This window comes from Saccoglossus kowalevskii, chromosome 20 (genome assembly GCF_978046115.1).
Source record: "Saccoglossus kowalevskii chromosome 20, keSacKowa6.1, whole genome shotgun sequence".
NCBI classification, from domain to species: domain Eukaryota; kingdom Metazoa; phylum Hemichordata; class Enteropneusta; family Harrimaniidae; genus Saccoglossus; species Saccoglossus kowalevskii.
This window is the reverse complement of record NC_140660.1, coordinates 971,383-987,449: the sequence shown is the minus strand read 5'-3', so window position 1 is coordinate 987,449 and position 16,067 is coordinate 971,383. Positions and strand designations below refer to the sequence as shown.

At 37.4% G+C, this 16,067-nt stretch overlaps 2 protein-coding genes across 2 annotated transcripts in view; both read right to left on the bottom strand.

Annotated features, from left to right (window-relative positions):
- Positions 1–319: 319 nt before the first annotated feature.
- Positions 320–6,782, bottom strand: LOC100370213 (uncharacterized). Its single transcript, XM_002735248.3, has 4 exons — positions 6,650–6,782; positions 3,013–3,346; positions 1,604–1,727; positions 320–903 (listed from the first exon to the last, which is right to left on the bottom strand). Exons 2-4 carry the CDS (start codon positions 3,294–3,296, stop codon positions 628–630), a joined length of 684 nt encoding a protein of 227 aa, XP_002735294.2. The 5' UTR covers positions 3,297–3,346; positions 6,650–6,782; the 3' UTR covers positions 320–627.
- A 7,856-nt stretch (positions 6,783–14,638) lies between these two features.
- Positions 14,639–16,067, bottom strand: part of LOC100370065 (dynactin subunit 6-like) — a 41,101-nt gene continuing 39,672 nt past the window's right edge. The window contains exons 6-7 of the mRNA XM_085494347.1: positions 15,607–15,749; positions 14,639–14,988 (exon numbers count right to left, since the gene is read on the bottom strand). Of these exons, the coding sequence (XP_085350473.1) occupies positions 14,896–14,988; positions 15,607–15,749 (236 nt within the window). The 3' untranslated portion in view covers positions 14,639–14,895. The remainder of the gene's footprint in view (positions 14,989–15,606; positions 15,750–16,067) is intronic.

Genomic DNA, 16,067 nt, shown 5'->3' with positions numbered 1-16,067 from the left:
CACGTATTGACAATGTGTGTAGTATTTCCGTCTTCGTTGCTTCGTTTGTACTAAATAAACATACATCACTAATTCGATGACCGTCGGACAGCCACTTTTGGCTTTATTGATTCAAATAAATGAAATAATAAAACAATAACTGGAAGAGTGACAAACGTATTGGTGGCAAAATGTTTTGCTTAGACTGAAAAGTTTCAAAATAAATGATAATAATAACAGTAATAATTTCACAATATTTAAAGCGAGGAGGTCGTCACCTGCGCACGCGCGGGAATTGAATTCTAAGCGACAATAATAACTCACGCTAAAAACGCAAAGGCTTTTGGTAGACGCTTGTCTGTAAACAACAACACACTACGGCTGTCCGCCGCATGCGCAGGTGACGACACCCCCCGCTTTATCGAGATCTGTATTTTTTTAAATACGTTTTGATAATTCTACCCAAAACAAATCTTATCCATCCTTGTAACTACACTGAGTACAATAACACACAAATCTTCAAAATGAACAACATCGCACGCGTCTTGACCTGATATATCTGCGCATGCTCTTCACGTGACATAACTACGTAATGTCTTGACGTCATGTACTTGCGCATGTCCTGGGTGTGACACAACTGCGCATGTCTCATCCTGCTGCATTTACAAGTTGTCGAATGGATTTCCTTATGTTGAGCACAACGAACAGCACCATCCACACTGTGCCCATACCCAGCGTTACAGACAGGGCCAAGTTAAATATCAACGTAGAAACAGTCCAGCAAAAGTTTGTAGTCTCCGTCAAAAAATTGAGTATGATCGCGAACAGTTTCAGCATAAGTGATCCAAACAACATGAGAAGACATACAGTTAGGATTAATAGTATGCATATCAGTGCCCCGATACCAAATATCAGCAAAGATATCTGTAAATAAAAAAAATAGAATATGAAATATGCGATCCATTGTTATCATATATCTTGTATTTCCCGGCATCGTAATGCTACAAGTAACGCGATCAGCAAGCTGTTCAATGTTTTCCCCCAAAACGTCAGGTTCCGTGAGGCCATATTTGAGCAATCTGTTTAAAGCAGCGCGCATGCGCACTCGCAACCAGTATATTGTTTCGCTGTTATGTTTCGTCTTTATAAAACAGATCACATAAGCTACAACTAGCTGTATGATACATAAATATATTTTAATGGGGCAAAATCTGCCAATATTCGAGTGTTCGCAAGTACGCACCAATTCACACTGACAAAGTTTAAATAAATGAAAACAATAATTTAGAATTGACATCAACGAAAAAGCATCAGCTCGCACAATTCCATTTAACTGTAATGGAACCTCTAAGGTACCTCTGGATAGGGCTTTTGCGACTTACTGTCGTATCGCTAATTAATGCACCCTCTCAAAAGCTCGCGTGTATCCGCCTTCCGACCCCTGGCCGCAAAAGCCGTGCTATTGGTTACAGGAAAAACCTACTACGAATTGATGCGTAGCACACTACCGTTTGTTATGTCTCGGCACTGACCCGGAAACACTTTGCATGTTCGTAATGCACGCCGGGAACCAAGAAACCGGAAAGACGGCCATTGCAATAAATATACATGGATTCTAGCTCACCTGTATAAGGTCCAACCATGTGACGTCTAATCCGACTGTCCCCACTTGTTTATAGTCGAGATAATCATACCAAGGTAAACACGCAGTGGGTAACTTGCGTCGAACTAATTTACCAACGGAAATTCTGAATAAAACATAAAACAATAAGTTGAGTAGGGAATAAATGAATAAATATATCGAATGATATCACTAATCGTTACGTCATGTAATGAATTATTCATAAAATTATTCGATCGGAGTACACATGAAGTTTTTGTAAGACTCAATCTAGAAGTATCAAGTAGGAGGCTGGATGTGTGCAGATATGACCTATGGGGGTTATGCAAACTCAAAATAGTTCTCTGCGAGATCTCACGTAATACGTGGAAGGCGAAAATCGAATGATTGGCTTTTCAACTTTAATGTCCTATTATATATAGCTGTCGAAATACTGATCTTAAAGCGCGGTGGTCGTTGCGCTGCGCGACATTTGTGTTGATAACAACCCCACAATTCAACATGCTCTTCAAATGGAAATCACAAGTATGAGGTTTGACCTGGGCGCGACTTGGACCGATTACCGCCGGTGAATCCTTCGATACCTTTGAATCACCTAAAAATTTCCTAATTAAAGCTTGGAATCGTCTCAGTTTGTACTCGTTGATCTGCACACAGTCAGTCGCCATCTTTGTTTATACGGGACCCATATATCTCGCGCATGCGTGGCGCGACGACTACCGTCTTTTGAGGCGTTGGCACACCCTTTACCAAAATTGGCCAGCATCAAATGTATATAGCAAACTACTGTAAAGTGACTAATTTTCACTGGGTTTAAATTTCACTGATTTACCATTTCAGGCATATTCAGTGGGTTTTAAATTCACTGTTTCGTCATTTAGATAATGTGTTCTATGCTAAATTTTACATATTCACTGTGTTTTAATTTAGCGCATTTTGCCAGTCAGAGAAATAAGCTAAATTAAAACCCAGTGAATAATTACCCCCTTTACAGTATTAAGCATGGAAGTCGTCACCTGCGCATGTGCGGGAATTGAGTCCCAAGCGACGAAAACAACACACGGTAAAAACGCAAAGTCTCATGGGTAGACGCTTGATTGTAAACATTTATACGCTATGGCCATCTGACGCATGCGCAGGTGACAACTCTCCCGCTTTAAATATAAACTTGACTCCGAAAGTGCGTGTCATTACGCTCATTTTTCATGACAAGGGTTTCTTATCTTATCTCAGGCTGGTGAACAACTAAAACCTTTACTGACGTTCTTACAAAACTCTTCTCACTGAATTGTGCTGAACAAATATCCGCCATTTGTAGTACTTATTTTATTTTATTCATTTTGCATTTAGTCACGTAGTAAACAATGTTGGGACCAACCCTCAACTATTTCGCGACACCCCTTATACAGTACCTATTGACGCGTTTCAAATCTCGCTCTTCTAATAGTCTCACGATACCGTTAATCAGTAAACTCGGCGGTAGTTGTTGTATATTGGAAGCCCATGCCTGCCATGGTTGTCGACACACCGCACAGTTCAGACCGCCATGTTGTTTCACCCATGACGTCAGGCATTTCTCACAGAACGTATGTTGGCATGGCAACACCCTGGCGTGCTTGTAGCGCTCTAAACAAATGGTACACGTCAAGAACTGTTCATCTATTCTTTCCAGTGTCGACGGTATGATGGTTGCCATGGCTACAAACGCATCACTCCGATGTGGTTACCACGCTACTTGTTCACAATCTGCAAATAAAGAAAATATACATGACGTAAAACATTACATGACGAAATCTATTCAGTCCGGGAGAATGACGTCACAATTGACTGCTGGCGCATGGCAACAGAATACTGTATCAAGATCGGAAACAAACGAACGAGAGAAACAAGCGTCTGCCCATTTTCGTTTTTAGCGTGTGTTGTTATCATCGTTTGGAGCTCAATTCCCGCGCGTGCGCAGGTGACGACCTTCCCGTTTTAAGGAAAAAGTCATAAACACACAAATATAAAATCTATAGAAAAAAATCACATAAAGAAGCAGTTATATAATTAACTTAAAGATGACAAATACAGATACACAGATTTTTTTTTTTTAAAGTTGACAAATGATTATTAAAAAACATCTGATCCATAGCTATCATTAAAGGGCGGTGGTCGTCACGTCGCGTCCATAGCGACGCCTGTAAAATACATTGTTTGTTTAAATGAAATTCGAACGCGCGCTGTGCAACAACCACCACCCTTTAAATTGATAAAATCACTACACGTCCAATACAATTCTTCTTGGAATTATCTACTGTGTTACACAAGAAACTGTAAAAGCGCTCCATGCCTAGCAGAATAACAAGGGGCAAACAGGCCGTAGAAGTCTTTACTATCAACCAAGTCAGAATAAGAAAGAAGGTAATTGCGCACAAAAACATGTGAATCCAAAAAGAAGCAGTTTGTAATCGCAATCACACAAAGACAATTTGTCTTTATGGAATCCCTGCTAATGATACAAGCATCTGAGAAAACGTTTCTGGGTTGATTCAATACAGCATGCTGACTATCGAAATCGAATTAAAATGGGTCACGGCCATGCTTTTTGAGAAGTGTCACGTGTTTTACGCATTCATAATTAACATTTTATTTTATAGGAATTCGAACTTTGTTGTCGATTTCACAATTAAAATCTATATCAAACTTAAAAGAATAAGACAAATGAAAGTCTTGGCTAGATAGTGTTAAAATTTCGGAGCATGGTCAATGCTGGAACATGCCCAAAATGGATTTTAAAATATAGGGAATCGGGGCACGCGTATGTGATTAAAAGTCCCGAAAGTTTGTTTACGTTGCTCTTTGATTGACAAGTCACTGTTGATGTTATATGCAAATGAGTTACGGTGCGGCGATGTGTAACTTCCTGTCCGCGACCCTGTTTTACCATGGAGCTAAAAAAATTCTTATTTAGCTCCATGGTTTAACTTACCTCAAGCGCTATCAACTAGTCTTGCAAACTACAAAAAAAAGACAAGACGTAGACACTTTCAGCATGCAAGCGGAATACAAAAAACATACAGTTGTAAATGATAAGTAAACTTTGTTACCCTTATCTCGCAACATGTCGACAACTTCTAGCCTGGCATCTTCCAGTGGAGTACTGTTAAATATTTTTTTTTTTCACGCATTTTTTTTCTCCGAAAAAATGACTAATTATACATTTGTCGTTTCGGTGTAACGATCACCGTGCTGATAGCATTGCGATGTAGTGGATAAACATCATTCAGATCATTGCTGTGCTGTCATCGATAACTAACTTTTCAGTGGCAAAATACACAAACGTGAAATGCTCGGTTATTTAAAAATAAAAAATACCCCGAAAATTACAGAAACATCGGCAACGAGATGCTGTTTTTAAACACCGCGGAAAAATCACGCATTCTGCGATGCCATCTCGGTTACCTTAATCGGAAACCCCCTTGTCAGCTAGCATGCATCTGTGGCGATGTCGCAAAGTACGTTGTACGGCCGTGCTAGGCGACCTCTGGTACTATGGCACTCTATGAATGAGGTATTTCCAGAGGTCAGGGTTCGTTTTAATTTTTATCGACCCGTCTCGTCTGCTCGTAGTTGAATGAAACTTGTTTCGATTTACAATAGTTATCTTCCATTTCGACTTTTTCTCACCGGCGTTTGAGCGATTGAGTGCAAAAACTGCCGTCAACCTGGCCGTCTAACTTCGCACGGTCCATTTCACCGGAGATCGTGAAAAACTGCGTCATACAAAGTATTTTTTAAAGGTTTGATGAAAAGGTAAATTTAGACTCAATCCAGCCAATGGCGATCGCTATGTTTATATAACTGTATGAATATCTCATCGGCTTTACATATGAAATGGATTTACATATGAAAATTTACTTGTATTTCGAAAATAGATTTGCATTTGTAATAAAACTACATTTTTAGAAATCAATGTTTACGATAATGATAAAAAGTAGGACCGATGTATTATTATAATAATAATTATACTTTTAACACAGTTTCATATTTTACAACGAGTCCTGTACTGCAAGCTGAAGTAAAAAAAAAACGCGTAAAAGGGGCGTTATTTAGTTATATGACGCGTATACGCGTGTACCGTGTTAGGGTAATAAAGTGTGAAAAAAGGAAACTCATGAATTCATGTTATCTCAACTTTGCAAACAGTATGATTTTAGTAAGTATATAGGGTATCTATTTTGAGTTTCTGCACTTGAGAAGAGGTGTAATTTCACAAAAATAAGTACGTATTTAGAGACTTTTTTGAAAAGCTATACTTCAGCATAGGTATCAGGTCTGACTTGCAGTAACCCCCCCCCCCGGGGTGAACAATGGCGTTCCTACGGCAAGACTATTGCATACCTATTGATATTGTAATTAAAATTTCGTCTGCGAATTTTTTAATCGTGATTTGCGATTCGTTGGTTCGTGGCTCCCTCCAGTTCCCTCCATTGAGATTATAAGCGGGGAGAACTTTGACATATTCCGAACCTGTCCACATAGTGAAATACGCAGACTGCCAGGCTCCACCACTGTTATTACCACACGTCATATCCCATGGCATGTTTAGCCATGTCCTGAACAGAGTATCACGTGACAAATACCAGCCATTCGTTAATACATTGTTATTGTCTTATAAAAATAGATGACCTCGTTTAAAATGGCACGGTCATATTAGATTAATGTCACCACCGCATAGAACCGACACATCATACGCACGCAGTCAAACTATCATCGGTATTTCAATACTAACATATATTCTATTCAGGCTGTTAAGAAGACTTGACCTTTGACCTAAACGTATATTATATATCGGTACAAAGTGCATGTCGTGGCGTACACAAAGTCGGAACTACATCACGTTCAAGGAAGTTAAGGCGCCAAGGAACAGCGTAGCCAACTGGAAAAGCGATTATGACGTTGATTTAACACCAGTGGACACTTGCTAGCGTACTGGGTTATACACATGGACACAAATGAACTGAATAAAACAAATAAATTCAACAGAATAATAATCATAATACTTACATTAACATGACATTGACGTGATCAATTCAGCTGCATTGGTTGTTTGACACAAAGTATGTACGTCAAAATAATTGAACTTCTTGACACCTGACGGGGCAAAGTTATTTTTAATTCACTCGTCCCGTATATTTTCACGCGCATGCGCAATTCGGCAATGATCGTTCGGTTAAACCATTCCAAAACAGGAGGAAACGGGCCATAACGTCGTTCTCCGTAAGTTTGTGACGTTGAAGCTTCACTTACTAGATGAAAATTACAATGAAATACAGACTATGGTTGGTATTCGTCATAGGTAACTATTCAATATAGCGAGACGTTTTGAGCAGCGGCTTTTTAAACGTAACCTCGAGCTCGCGCCCGGGCCTCGGGTGGGCATCCGGGTATTTTCACCGCCTGACAACCATTACGGTGAAAACAATGGCCAATAACTTTGAAAAAAAATGTACTTTGGGATGATTGTTGAGCCTCCTCTGAACAGTGTAACAAGATTACCCCTACATGTGCGACATATATAAATTTGGTTGTTTAGGATTACTTCAAAGTAGGGTGTGTGCTATTCCCCTGAATTTAGTTGTTTTCACCGGCTCGTTGACCGGCGTTCCACAGCAGATCGCACAGAGCCCATAGAAATACATGGTACAGTGGTGCGCGTCTTATTGATTGGTCAGTTACTTCGGCCTATGGGTCGGTGCAGGCCCGTAGTTTGGGGGGGGGGGGGGGTTCGGGGGGTTCGGTCGAACCCCCTAAATTTTGGAAGTGAATATATTTATGATCGTAGATTAGAACATAATAAAACAAACAGTATTAATTAAAATAATTATCATTGTTTAAATCACTTGACTCCGTGATGTAACTATCAGAGTAATGTAATGAGTAATGCATAGTAATGAGCATGTAGGTGGCAACGAGCTTTAAATGTCAATCGTGAAGTTATGCTGTCTCAGCTCAACAGCAGCCAACCAAAACAGGTTGTTATAAACAGGCAAGCTTTTATTCGGTTTTTCCGCGATGGTGTAATGAAGATCGCGTTCAAGCACCTGGTGTTAAATATTAAAACAACATTGAAACAATAATGTAATGGTAGCCACTCTCTGAATGATGTGGTGGTCCTGAATAGGACAGTTTGTCTTGTGCTAATGTTCGCTCAGTTAGTAAAGTGTAGGGATCGAACGGGATTGACACTACAACACCACGCTGTACTTTCCTAGTTTGGTTCATTAGTTTTGTATTCTTCAAGTTAATGATGGCATATCTACTGTTTTGTTTCAAGTGTATCAGCCAAATGTTGTTAACTTATTGTATTAGTACGTGTAGCCTGTGTTATTGGACAATAGTGTACAGCTACGGGTTGATCTTGAAAGCCAACAATTTACCCCACAGTGTTGCTTCAGCACAGAAACTATGCGTCGAATCAAAAATTGCAAACATATTTTTTTACACGTTTTTTTTGATGTCTCAGAAAATTTACTATATTTTTAGTGGGTTCATAAAAGGAGTTGTTTTGTAAACTACAAGTGTACATTATTAGGTAAAATAAAATATTTGGTTGATTGATTGATTGAGTTGTAGTCATTGAAGTCTACTGAGACCGCTGCTAAACTGCCACTGTATGCATATTATTTTACCGCCCTCTAAAAACAGATTTACAGTGAATCAAATATATTTACATACTGTAAGAAACTCGGTAGTATGCCATTGGTTAGTGCATTTAATTTGTTTGATGCAATCATTGTGCCAACTATTTCTTATGGTTATATGGGGGTACGTAAATTCGGAAATCGAGAGGGTACAGATAACATTTTGCAGATATCTACCCGGTACTTAGCATTAATAGTTGCACAAACAATGTAGCGATGTTAGACAATGTGGAACGCTGCCATTGTGCTATGGTTATTTCAAGCGTTGTATCTCATGTTGGTTAAAATTACTGAAACACCAAAACATGTTATATCATGCTAACACGATTAGACAAGACCGGCAGACTTGCTTGGGAAACCCACATAAAAATCTCCTGTTCAAATATGGTTTCGGCATTGTCTTGTTTGAAAAACAAGTTGGAGATACTGCAAATTTCTTAGGGATATTTACTCAAAGAATAAAAAAATAGTGGCATGCCTCAATTTCACAATCACCCAGGCTGTGTACTTTTGGAAAAATCAAAGTAGTATTATAACCTGGGAGATTTATTGGCAAGCAATTATAGACTAAAATATATACTGACGAGTTTTCGCTGTTTTGGCCATAAACATAACGTTGAATTAGGCAGACACACAACAATACAGTTAGATCAATAATTTTGTTAGTTTTTGCAGTGATACGTTCGAATTTAGCATGGTAGAAAATGAAATTCACTTTGTTTTTATATGTCCATTTTATAATGATCTAAAGGCTGATCTTTTGTCAATAACCCTATGCAATTATGCAAATACTGACAGTCTGGGCTTACTTCGTCGCTACACAAACTGCCACACCATATAACAAATAGCTCTATATCTTTTAAAAGTTTTCAAGCGACGAGATGAATATGAATTCAGATTAACTTAGTACCATATGTTTACATGGATGTTGTATTGTGTTTAAAACGTGCTATGCACTTTTCTACCCATTACGTTTTACACGATAGGCTGAGGCCCTGTACAGAAATAAATAATTGTAGACAGGTTCGACATGAAATCGTGTCACTTTTATGTGCGCTAACATCTGCAAAGAGCGAAAAAACTCGTAAGTAGCCTTCTACCTTAAATACTTAGCCAATAATGCTAAGATAAGTACAGTCTTGTCTTTTTTGTGTACAACATTTTGCCGTAGTGGATCAATGGTGTGGATGTGTTTGTCTTTAGGCGAGGAATGGCTCAGGATCTCTTCTCTAAAATGGTAAAATAGTTCAAAGATGTTATGTGAAAAAGCTTACCAACGTAACACAAAGTAAACCAATTGAATTTAAAACCGATAATATAAAAATGTCTGTAATCTGTTACACACTTTTTGAACCCCCTATTCAAAAGTGCTGGCTACGGGCCTGCGGTGGATCAGTAGCGGGGTTACCCTGTTTTTGATTGTGCGAATAGGGGGGTCACCCTGTTTTTGATATTATGAATAGGGGGTCACCATGTTTTCCGCTCATGCATATATTTTTAAAAATTTTATTTCAGAACAAAAGATAAAAAAGTTAATCGTATAAATGTGTTCTTAATAATAACTATTACCTATATTGCCTATAAATTTTTTGATGCAAAAAATGTTATAGGCTAAATATTTTGAGGTTAAAGTTGCCAAATAACTAACAGATTATGCAATGCGGCTAGAACCCCAATTATACAGTTAAGTTTTAAACACATCCCAAGACCATGTGCTGCTGATATCAGATTATTTTATTTAAAGTCTGAAGTCACCATTGTATAAGATATTCACTGGATTTATCCAATTATAACAGGAGATGGAAAGACAACACAGCAATTAGTACAAAGAGCAGTGACAGTTTTTGTTCAGCAAATCAAAAAAGTTAAATTTGTGAAAATGCTGATATATAAATTAAAATAAAAGATGAAAAAATAAATAAATAGAGTTTTTTTTTTAACTTTTAAATATGCATATTTTGCTCTGTAAAATACCAAAATCCAACACAAATTTAAGCAAAAATCAAAGTTTTCTTTGTTTTCATAAGCACAGACTGTACTTCGGGTGTAAAGCTTTCCTGGTCTATAAGATATGAAAGATATTTTAAATCCAACTTAGTTTTCAAAGAGTTCAAACCGCCTAGATTCAAATCCTCTTTTCCTATCTTATAAGGGCGTTTATCAAGTGAGTACTCCACAGCTTTGCTTTTATTTACTATCTTACAGTTACAGTAGTAAATGAACGCTTAGAACTATGAGTTGCCATGAGTGAAATAACTATTATACGATGGTCTGGGAACGACTAATTATAATTTTAAAATGGTCGGTGGTAATCTATCTTTTATAATACTGTGATGAAATTGGATTGTTTAACGCATTTACAAGAATGTCTGAGTTTATGTATATGCGTTAATTGTGACGCATTGATTTCTGGGTAATGTGGTCATGGAATGTGTGTTGGCTATTTTCAGCTATGAACGTGTTTTGTGGAAGAAGTGAAATTAAAGTAGAATATAGACCTGCCCTCAAATATGGCGTTTGTTATTACTCTGTATGAAGAAATGATTGGCCCCTGGCTAGACTGAACATGCGAACCAATTAATGGGGAGAAACGCCCTCTATAGGTGGAGGGAGGGGTAACCAGGGTACACTAACCAAGGACCAATGTACATGCCCATTGAACCACACCAGAAAGTTGACCATCGGTGTCTGATTGGATCAATCATTTAAAAGTTGTATCCGATTATTTTGGAAATTTGCTATGTTCAATCTTTCATACTGAACTCCTTCAAAAGGCGAACAAATAATTCGTATGATTTTGACAACACCTTGGATTTTCGCCAAAAATGGCAAACATTGGTTTCTTAAAATTGTCACTTGGTCTGGCCGCCATCTTGAATATTTGACAAACAATTTGTGGTATTTAATGAGTACTTCAACTGATCAACTTTATATTTTGCATGTATTGCTAAAGCTTAATACGAAAAATAAATATTGATTAATCACATGGTTTGGGTGTCATCTTTGATTTTTGGCAACAATATCGCCAATTTGGGGCATCTGTGTCTCATGGAAAATAAACATCTATATCAGTGGGTACATTAAGGCATATTCAGCCTTCAGTGAAACATTCATGTTTGAAAAAATCTAGAATATTTTATGAAATACAACATGTATATTTATATCTCGGGGTAGAACTGACGGACATATGACTGAGGCAATATCAATACACGTTCACGACGACGATAAAACAGTCACACTGACTTTCACCTCTTAGGATACAACATTAACTTTGCACTGGATCTGACTTTTCTAACATTGCTTGTGCTTTTCAGTTGCCGCAATGTATGTTTATGACTTTCACAAACCTGCAAATCATCATCTGTTTTCAAATTGTAGATTATTTGTGAACTTCTTACTAGGGGTGTGCATCATACCACTGAGTTAGGGAGTTGTTTTCTGTGGGTGTGCATCATACCACTGAGTTAGGGAGCTGTTTGCTGTGGATGTGCATCATACCACTGAGTTAGGGAGTTGTTTTCTGTGGGTGTGCATCATACTACTGAGTTAGGGAGCTGTTTGCTGTGGATGTGCATCATACCACTGAGTTAGGGAGTTGTTTCTGTGGGTGTGCATCATACTACTGAGTTAGGGAGTTGTTTGCTGTGGATATGTAGCATACCACTGAGTTAGGGAGCTGTTTTGCTGTATGTATCATACCACCGATCTAGGGAGCTGTTTACTGTGGATGTGCATCATACCACTGAGTTAGGGAGTTGTTTTCTGTGGATGTGCATCATACCACTGAGTTAGGTAGCTGTTTGCTGTGGATGTGCATCATGCCAATGAGTTAGGGAGCTGTTTGCTGTGGATGTGCATCATACCACTGAGTTAGGAAGTTATTTGCTGTGGATAGGAAACATACCACTGAGTTAGGGAGCTGTTTTGCTGTGGTTGTGTCATATACGATTGAGTTGTTTGCTGTGGGTGTGCAACAAGACTGAGTTAGGGAGCTGTTTGCTGTACAATTTAAATTGTAAACAATGCAAACATTCATATTTTCAATGTCACTTTATTAATCAGCAAACTGTAAACCCAGGCAAATAAATAAATACAAAAGTTTGTGCTTCAAATTACCAGACATATAAGTACAGCACAATCAAGAAGTGACATAACTTTCAATCTGGCTATCAGATTGATCTACCTTTTTCATAATACGAGTATCATTGTCATCGATAATTTCAACTTATTTTTTGCAATATTTGTTACAAATGTGTTACATATTACAAATATGATACATTTTTTGACAACTTATACACATGGCAGTTTTAACAATAAGCTAAGCATGCTTTAAGCTAGTTTAACACTAGCTAAATGTTTAGGTATGATTGTACAGTGCAGTGTGAAACCTGTAACACACCTAGGCATGATGCAGTGTGAGACCTGTCACACACCTAGGCACGATGTTTATTCAAATTTATTCATTGATCAGTTTAATCATGTGATCTCATGATTGATGAATCAAAATCATTATCAAAAGCAGTATTCATTGGTAATCACACTACATTATAAAACTTTCATTTTACCAATCATATATAGGCATTGTAGGAGATGTCTCGCATAAAATCATATCTAGGCATTGTAGGAGATGTCTCACATAAAATCATATCTAGGCATTGTAGGAGATGTCTCACATAAAATCATATCTAGGCATTGTAGGAGATGTCTCACATAAAATCATATCTAGGCATTGTAGGAGATGTCTCACATAAAATCATATCTAGGCATTGTAGGTCTCACATGGATTCTAGGCTACAATATAACCTCCTCAGAGGATGATTAAACACCCTCAAAACAGTTGACATGCATCATAGGAAATATGTACCCTATATAGGTGTATTACCGATAGAAGCAAACTTTTCAGTCACAAGAATTTTTTTGTTCTTAAAACATGGAGTGAAAATATTTTTTTTAGGTTTACTGCATGCAAGAGCAAATATAGTACTTCTTATTCAGTATTGAACTCACAGTACACAATTCATCGATATTCAGTGTTAAACAAGACAGAAATAAACACCTTGATGAAGTTCAATATTCAGTGTTATACAAGACAGAAATATACACCTCAATGAAGGTCAATATTTAGAGTTATAAAAGACAGAAATAAACACCTCAATGAAGGTCAATATTCAGATTTATAAAAGACAGAAATAAACACCTAAATGAAGGTCTATATTCAGTGTTATAACACACTATTTCCAGATTCTGTCATAACTAAATCCCAGGCTTTAACTATATCTCAAAACTAATGCACCTCTCACAGGAGGAGTTTAGTGCAAGTCTAGTCTAATGATACATGTTTTTATTCAGTGTCTAAGCCGGAATACTGACATGCAATTGCTACATGTATTGAACTTTATTGACCTTGGTTGCTGGGAATATTTACTGCTTAAAATCAAGTGTCTAAAGTAGATTGATTACATTCTATAGAACGTTTATTAATTGATGTGTTCATGCCGAGTGTGATGCGTTATTAACACATAATGACTTGACCCATCAAAATATGCTATTGCCCTCATGGCAAGCCAATATGTATTCAATATGGACCCAATGAGATACAATATCAACAACTATGATTTTCTGCTAACTGAGAGATCTTGCGTATCGTGTGAAAGGTGTGAAACAAATGTCTGCTGAAAAATGAATTATAGCTGTTGAAATTCTTCAGAAAAGAATATGGCATTGAGATGAAATTTCTTCAAAAATCAAAAATTGACCACCATTAAATGTGTATAGCACATTATTAGGCGTGAAAATACATAAAAAAACTACTTTCAAGTTTCTCGAATCTCATGCTATGTTTTGTAGCCACTACAACACTATGACCTTTGTTTGTCCTGTTTTTATGTTTGATTTCATGCTTAACACAAGGTCTTGCAGTGACCAGAAAATGTTCTATTACACAGGATTTGTACTACAAAATTTTTCAATATATTAGATCAAGGGCAAATAAAGACAGCCAACATCAATGCGTTACTACTATACTGCCTGAGTGCATACTTTGCGGTATCCTCATGATACATCTTTTTCTGGTTGTAGTAATAATTTAATGAGAGATAACAATGGGATATGGCAATAAAAAATGTTTTGCACTGTACTGCCTGAGTGCATACTTTGTGGTATCCTCGTGATAAATTTATTACAATACCGGTACATCTTTTTTCTGCTTGTAGTAATAATTTAATGAGAGATAACGAGATATGACAATGAAGAATGTTTTGCCCTGTACGAAAATTTGCGTTTGGCGATGGGATTCCATTGCTGTTGCACACTTCAGCATTTCTACTTACACTGTAAACAAAAACCCAAAAGATTTCAGATGTGATTTTAATAATCCAGAATACATAAAAGAAAAGTTGAACGTTTAGATTGATTTTTACAGAGCGGTAAAGCCAATTGTTTTTAATGCTAGAAGTATAATAATAATAATAATAATATACATAGTAATGAATAATGTCATTCAGAGAATAATGATATGCACATCATATCGGTAACTGCATCGAGTGTCACCCACATGAAACGTGCATCATATTGATAAACGCATCCCAGTGTCATCCATACGATTCAAGGTTATTTTTCAATTTGTCTGTGTTTTGTAGCTTTCTTAAGATGGTGGTAATTTGGCAGTATCTTCATCAGGAAATCCAACTGTAGTGTCTGTGGCTGTAAATAAAAAGACCACATTTTAGTTACACACAAGGTAGTCATGTTGGCATGTCATTTTAGAAAACAATACAATTTTCTTTTCAAGTTAAATGCTTTACAGTGGGAAGATTATAATCATGTCAGACTGATGGAAACATGAATACAAAGTATTCTTTTAATTTGTCTCTATTAGATGAAATTAAGAACTAATAATTTTGATTTTGTCTTTTCTGGAACCATTTTCAGACAGATAATTGAATTAAACTAATGAGCAACTGTTCATCTTATGGATATATATGGTAGTAGATTATATTTTGTAATTGTTGTCCTAAGTATTAAACTATTCAAAACAGCTAGACGGTTCAAGTAATGGCTCTTTATCGATAACATTTTTCCCATCGATAAAAAGCCGTTGCTCGAAGTGCCTACTTATTTCGAACAGTTACTTGGAACAACATATTATCTACTACATATCATATTTATCGGTTCGAATAACGTTTATTTATTTACTACTCCATTCATCAGATTGTTGATTTAATACACAGTACAGTGTATCAATAAAACATCGCATAAAGTCTTCAGACTAAAATCAACGAGACAAAAAGAATGCAAGGCGGTGATCTGTAGAATACATACGGGTGGTCTCTCAGCTTGTAGTCGTCGATTACACAAAGCGCCAAAGATGACCGTGTTATCCGGCAACGTCTCCTGACTTCTGACGTCACATGAGGCTCCTATTATACAGCCGGTGCTTAATTCAGTGTTTCTTCCAACCTTAGCTGCAAATAAATACATCAGCTGTAACTCACATCAAGTCACCGGTCACTGGTAGCATAGTCACCGGTCACTGGTAGCATAGTCACCGGTCACTGGTAGCATAGTCACCGGTCACTGGTAGCATAGTGACCGGTCACTGGTAGCATAGTCACCGGTCACTGGTAGCATAGTGGTTGTCGCATCAGACTCATGATCGGTAGACCCAAGTTCAAATCCTACCATAGGGTCAACCCCTACCCTGGGTGAGTGTGCCACAGACTCAATGGGAAGGCCAATCCACTGGCCAAGATTCATTTACTAACAAATGAATGCGACTTTGG

What these genes read in the sequence shown, in the direction of transcription:
- LOC100370213 (XM_002735248.3), bottom strand. Translation starts at nt 3,296, where the DNA reads ATGGCAACCATCATACCGTCGACACTGGAAAGAATAGATGAACAGTTC. An exon ending in GATTTGAAACGCGTCAATAG is followed by an intron (nt 1,728 to 3,012) that starts GTACTGTATAAG and finishes TGTTTTATTCAG; the next exon opens with AATTTCCGTTGGTAAATTAG. An exon ending in CATGGTTGGACCTTATACAG is followed by an intron (nt 904 to 1,603) that starts GTGAGCTAGAAT and finishes TTTTATTTACAG; the next exon opens with ATATCTTTGCTGATATTTGG.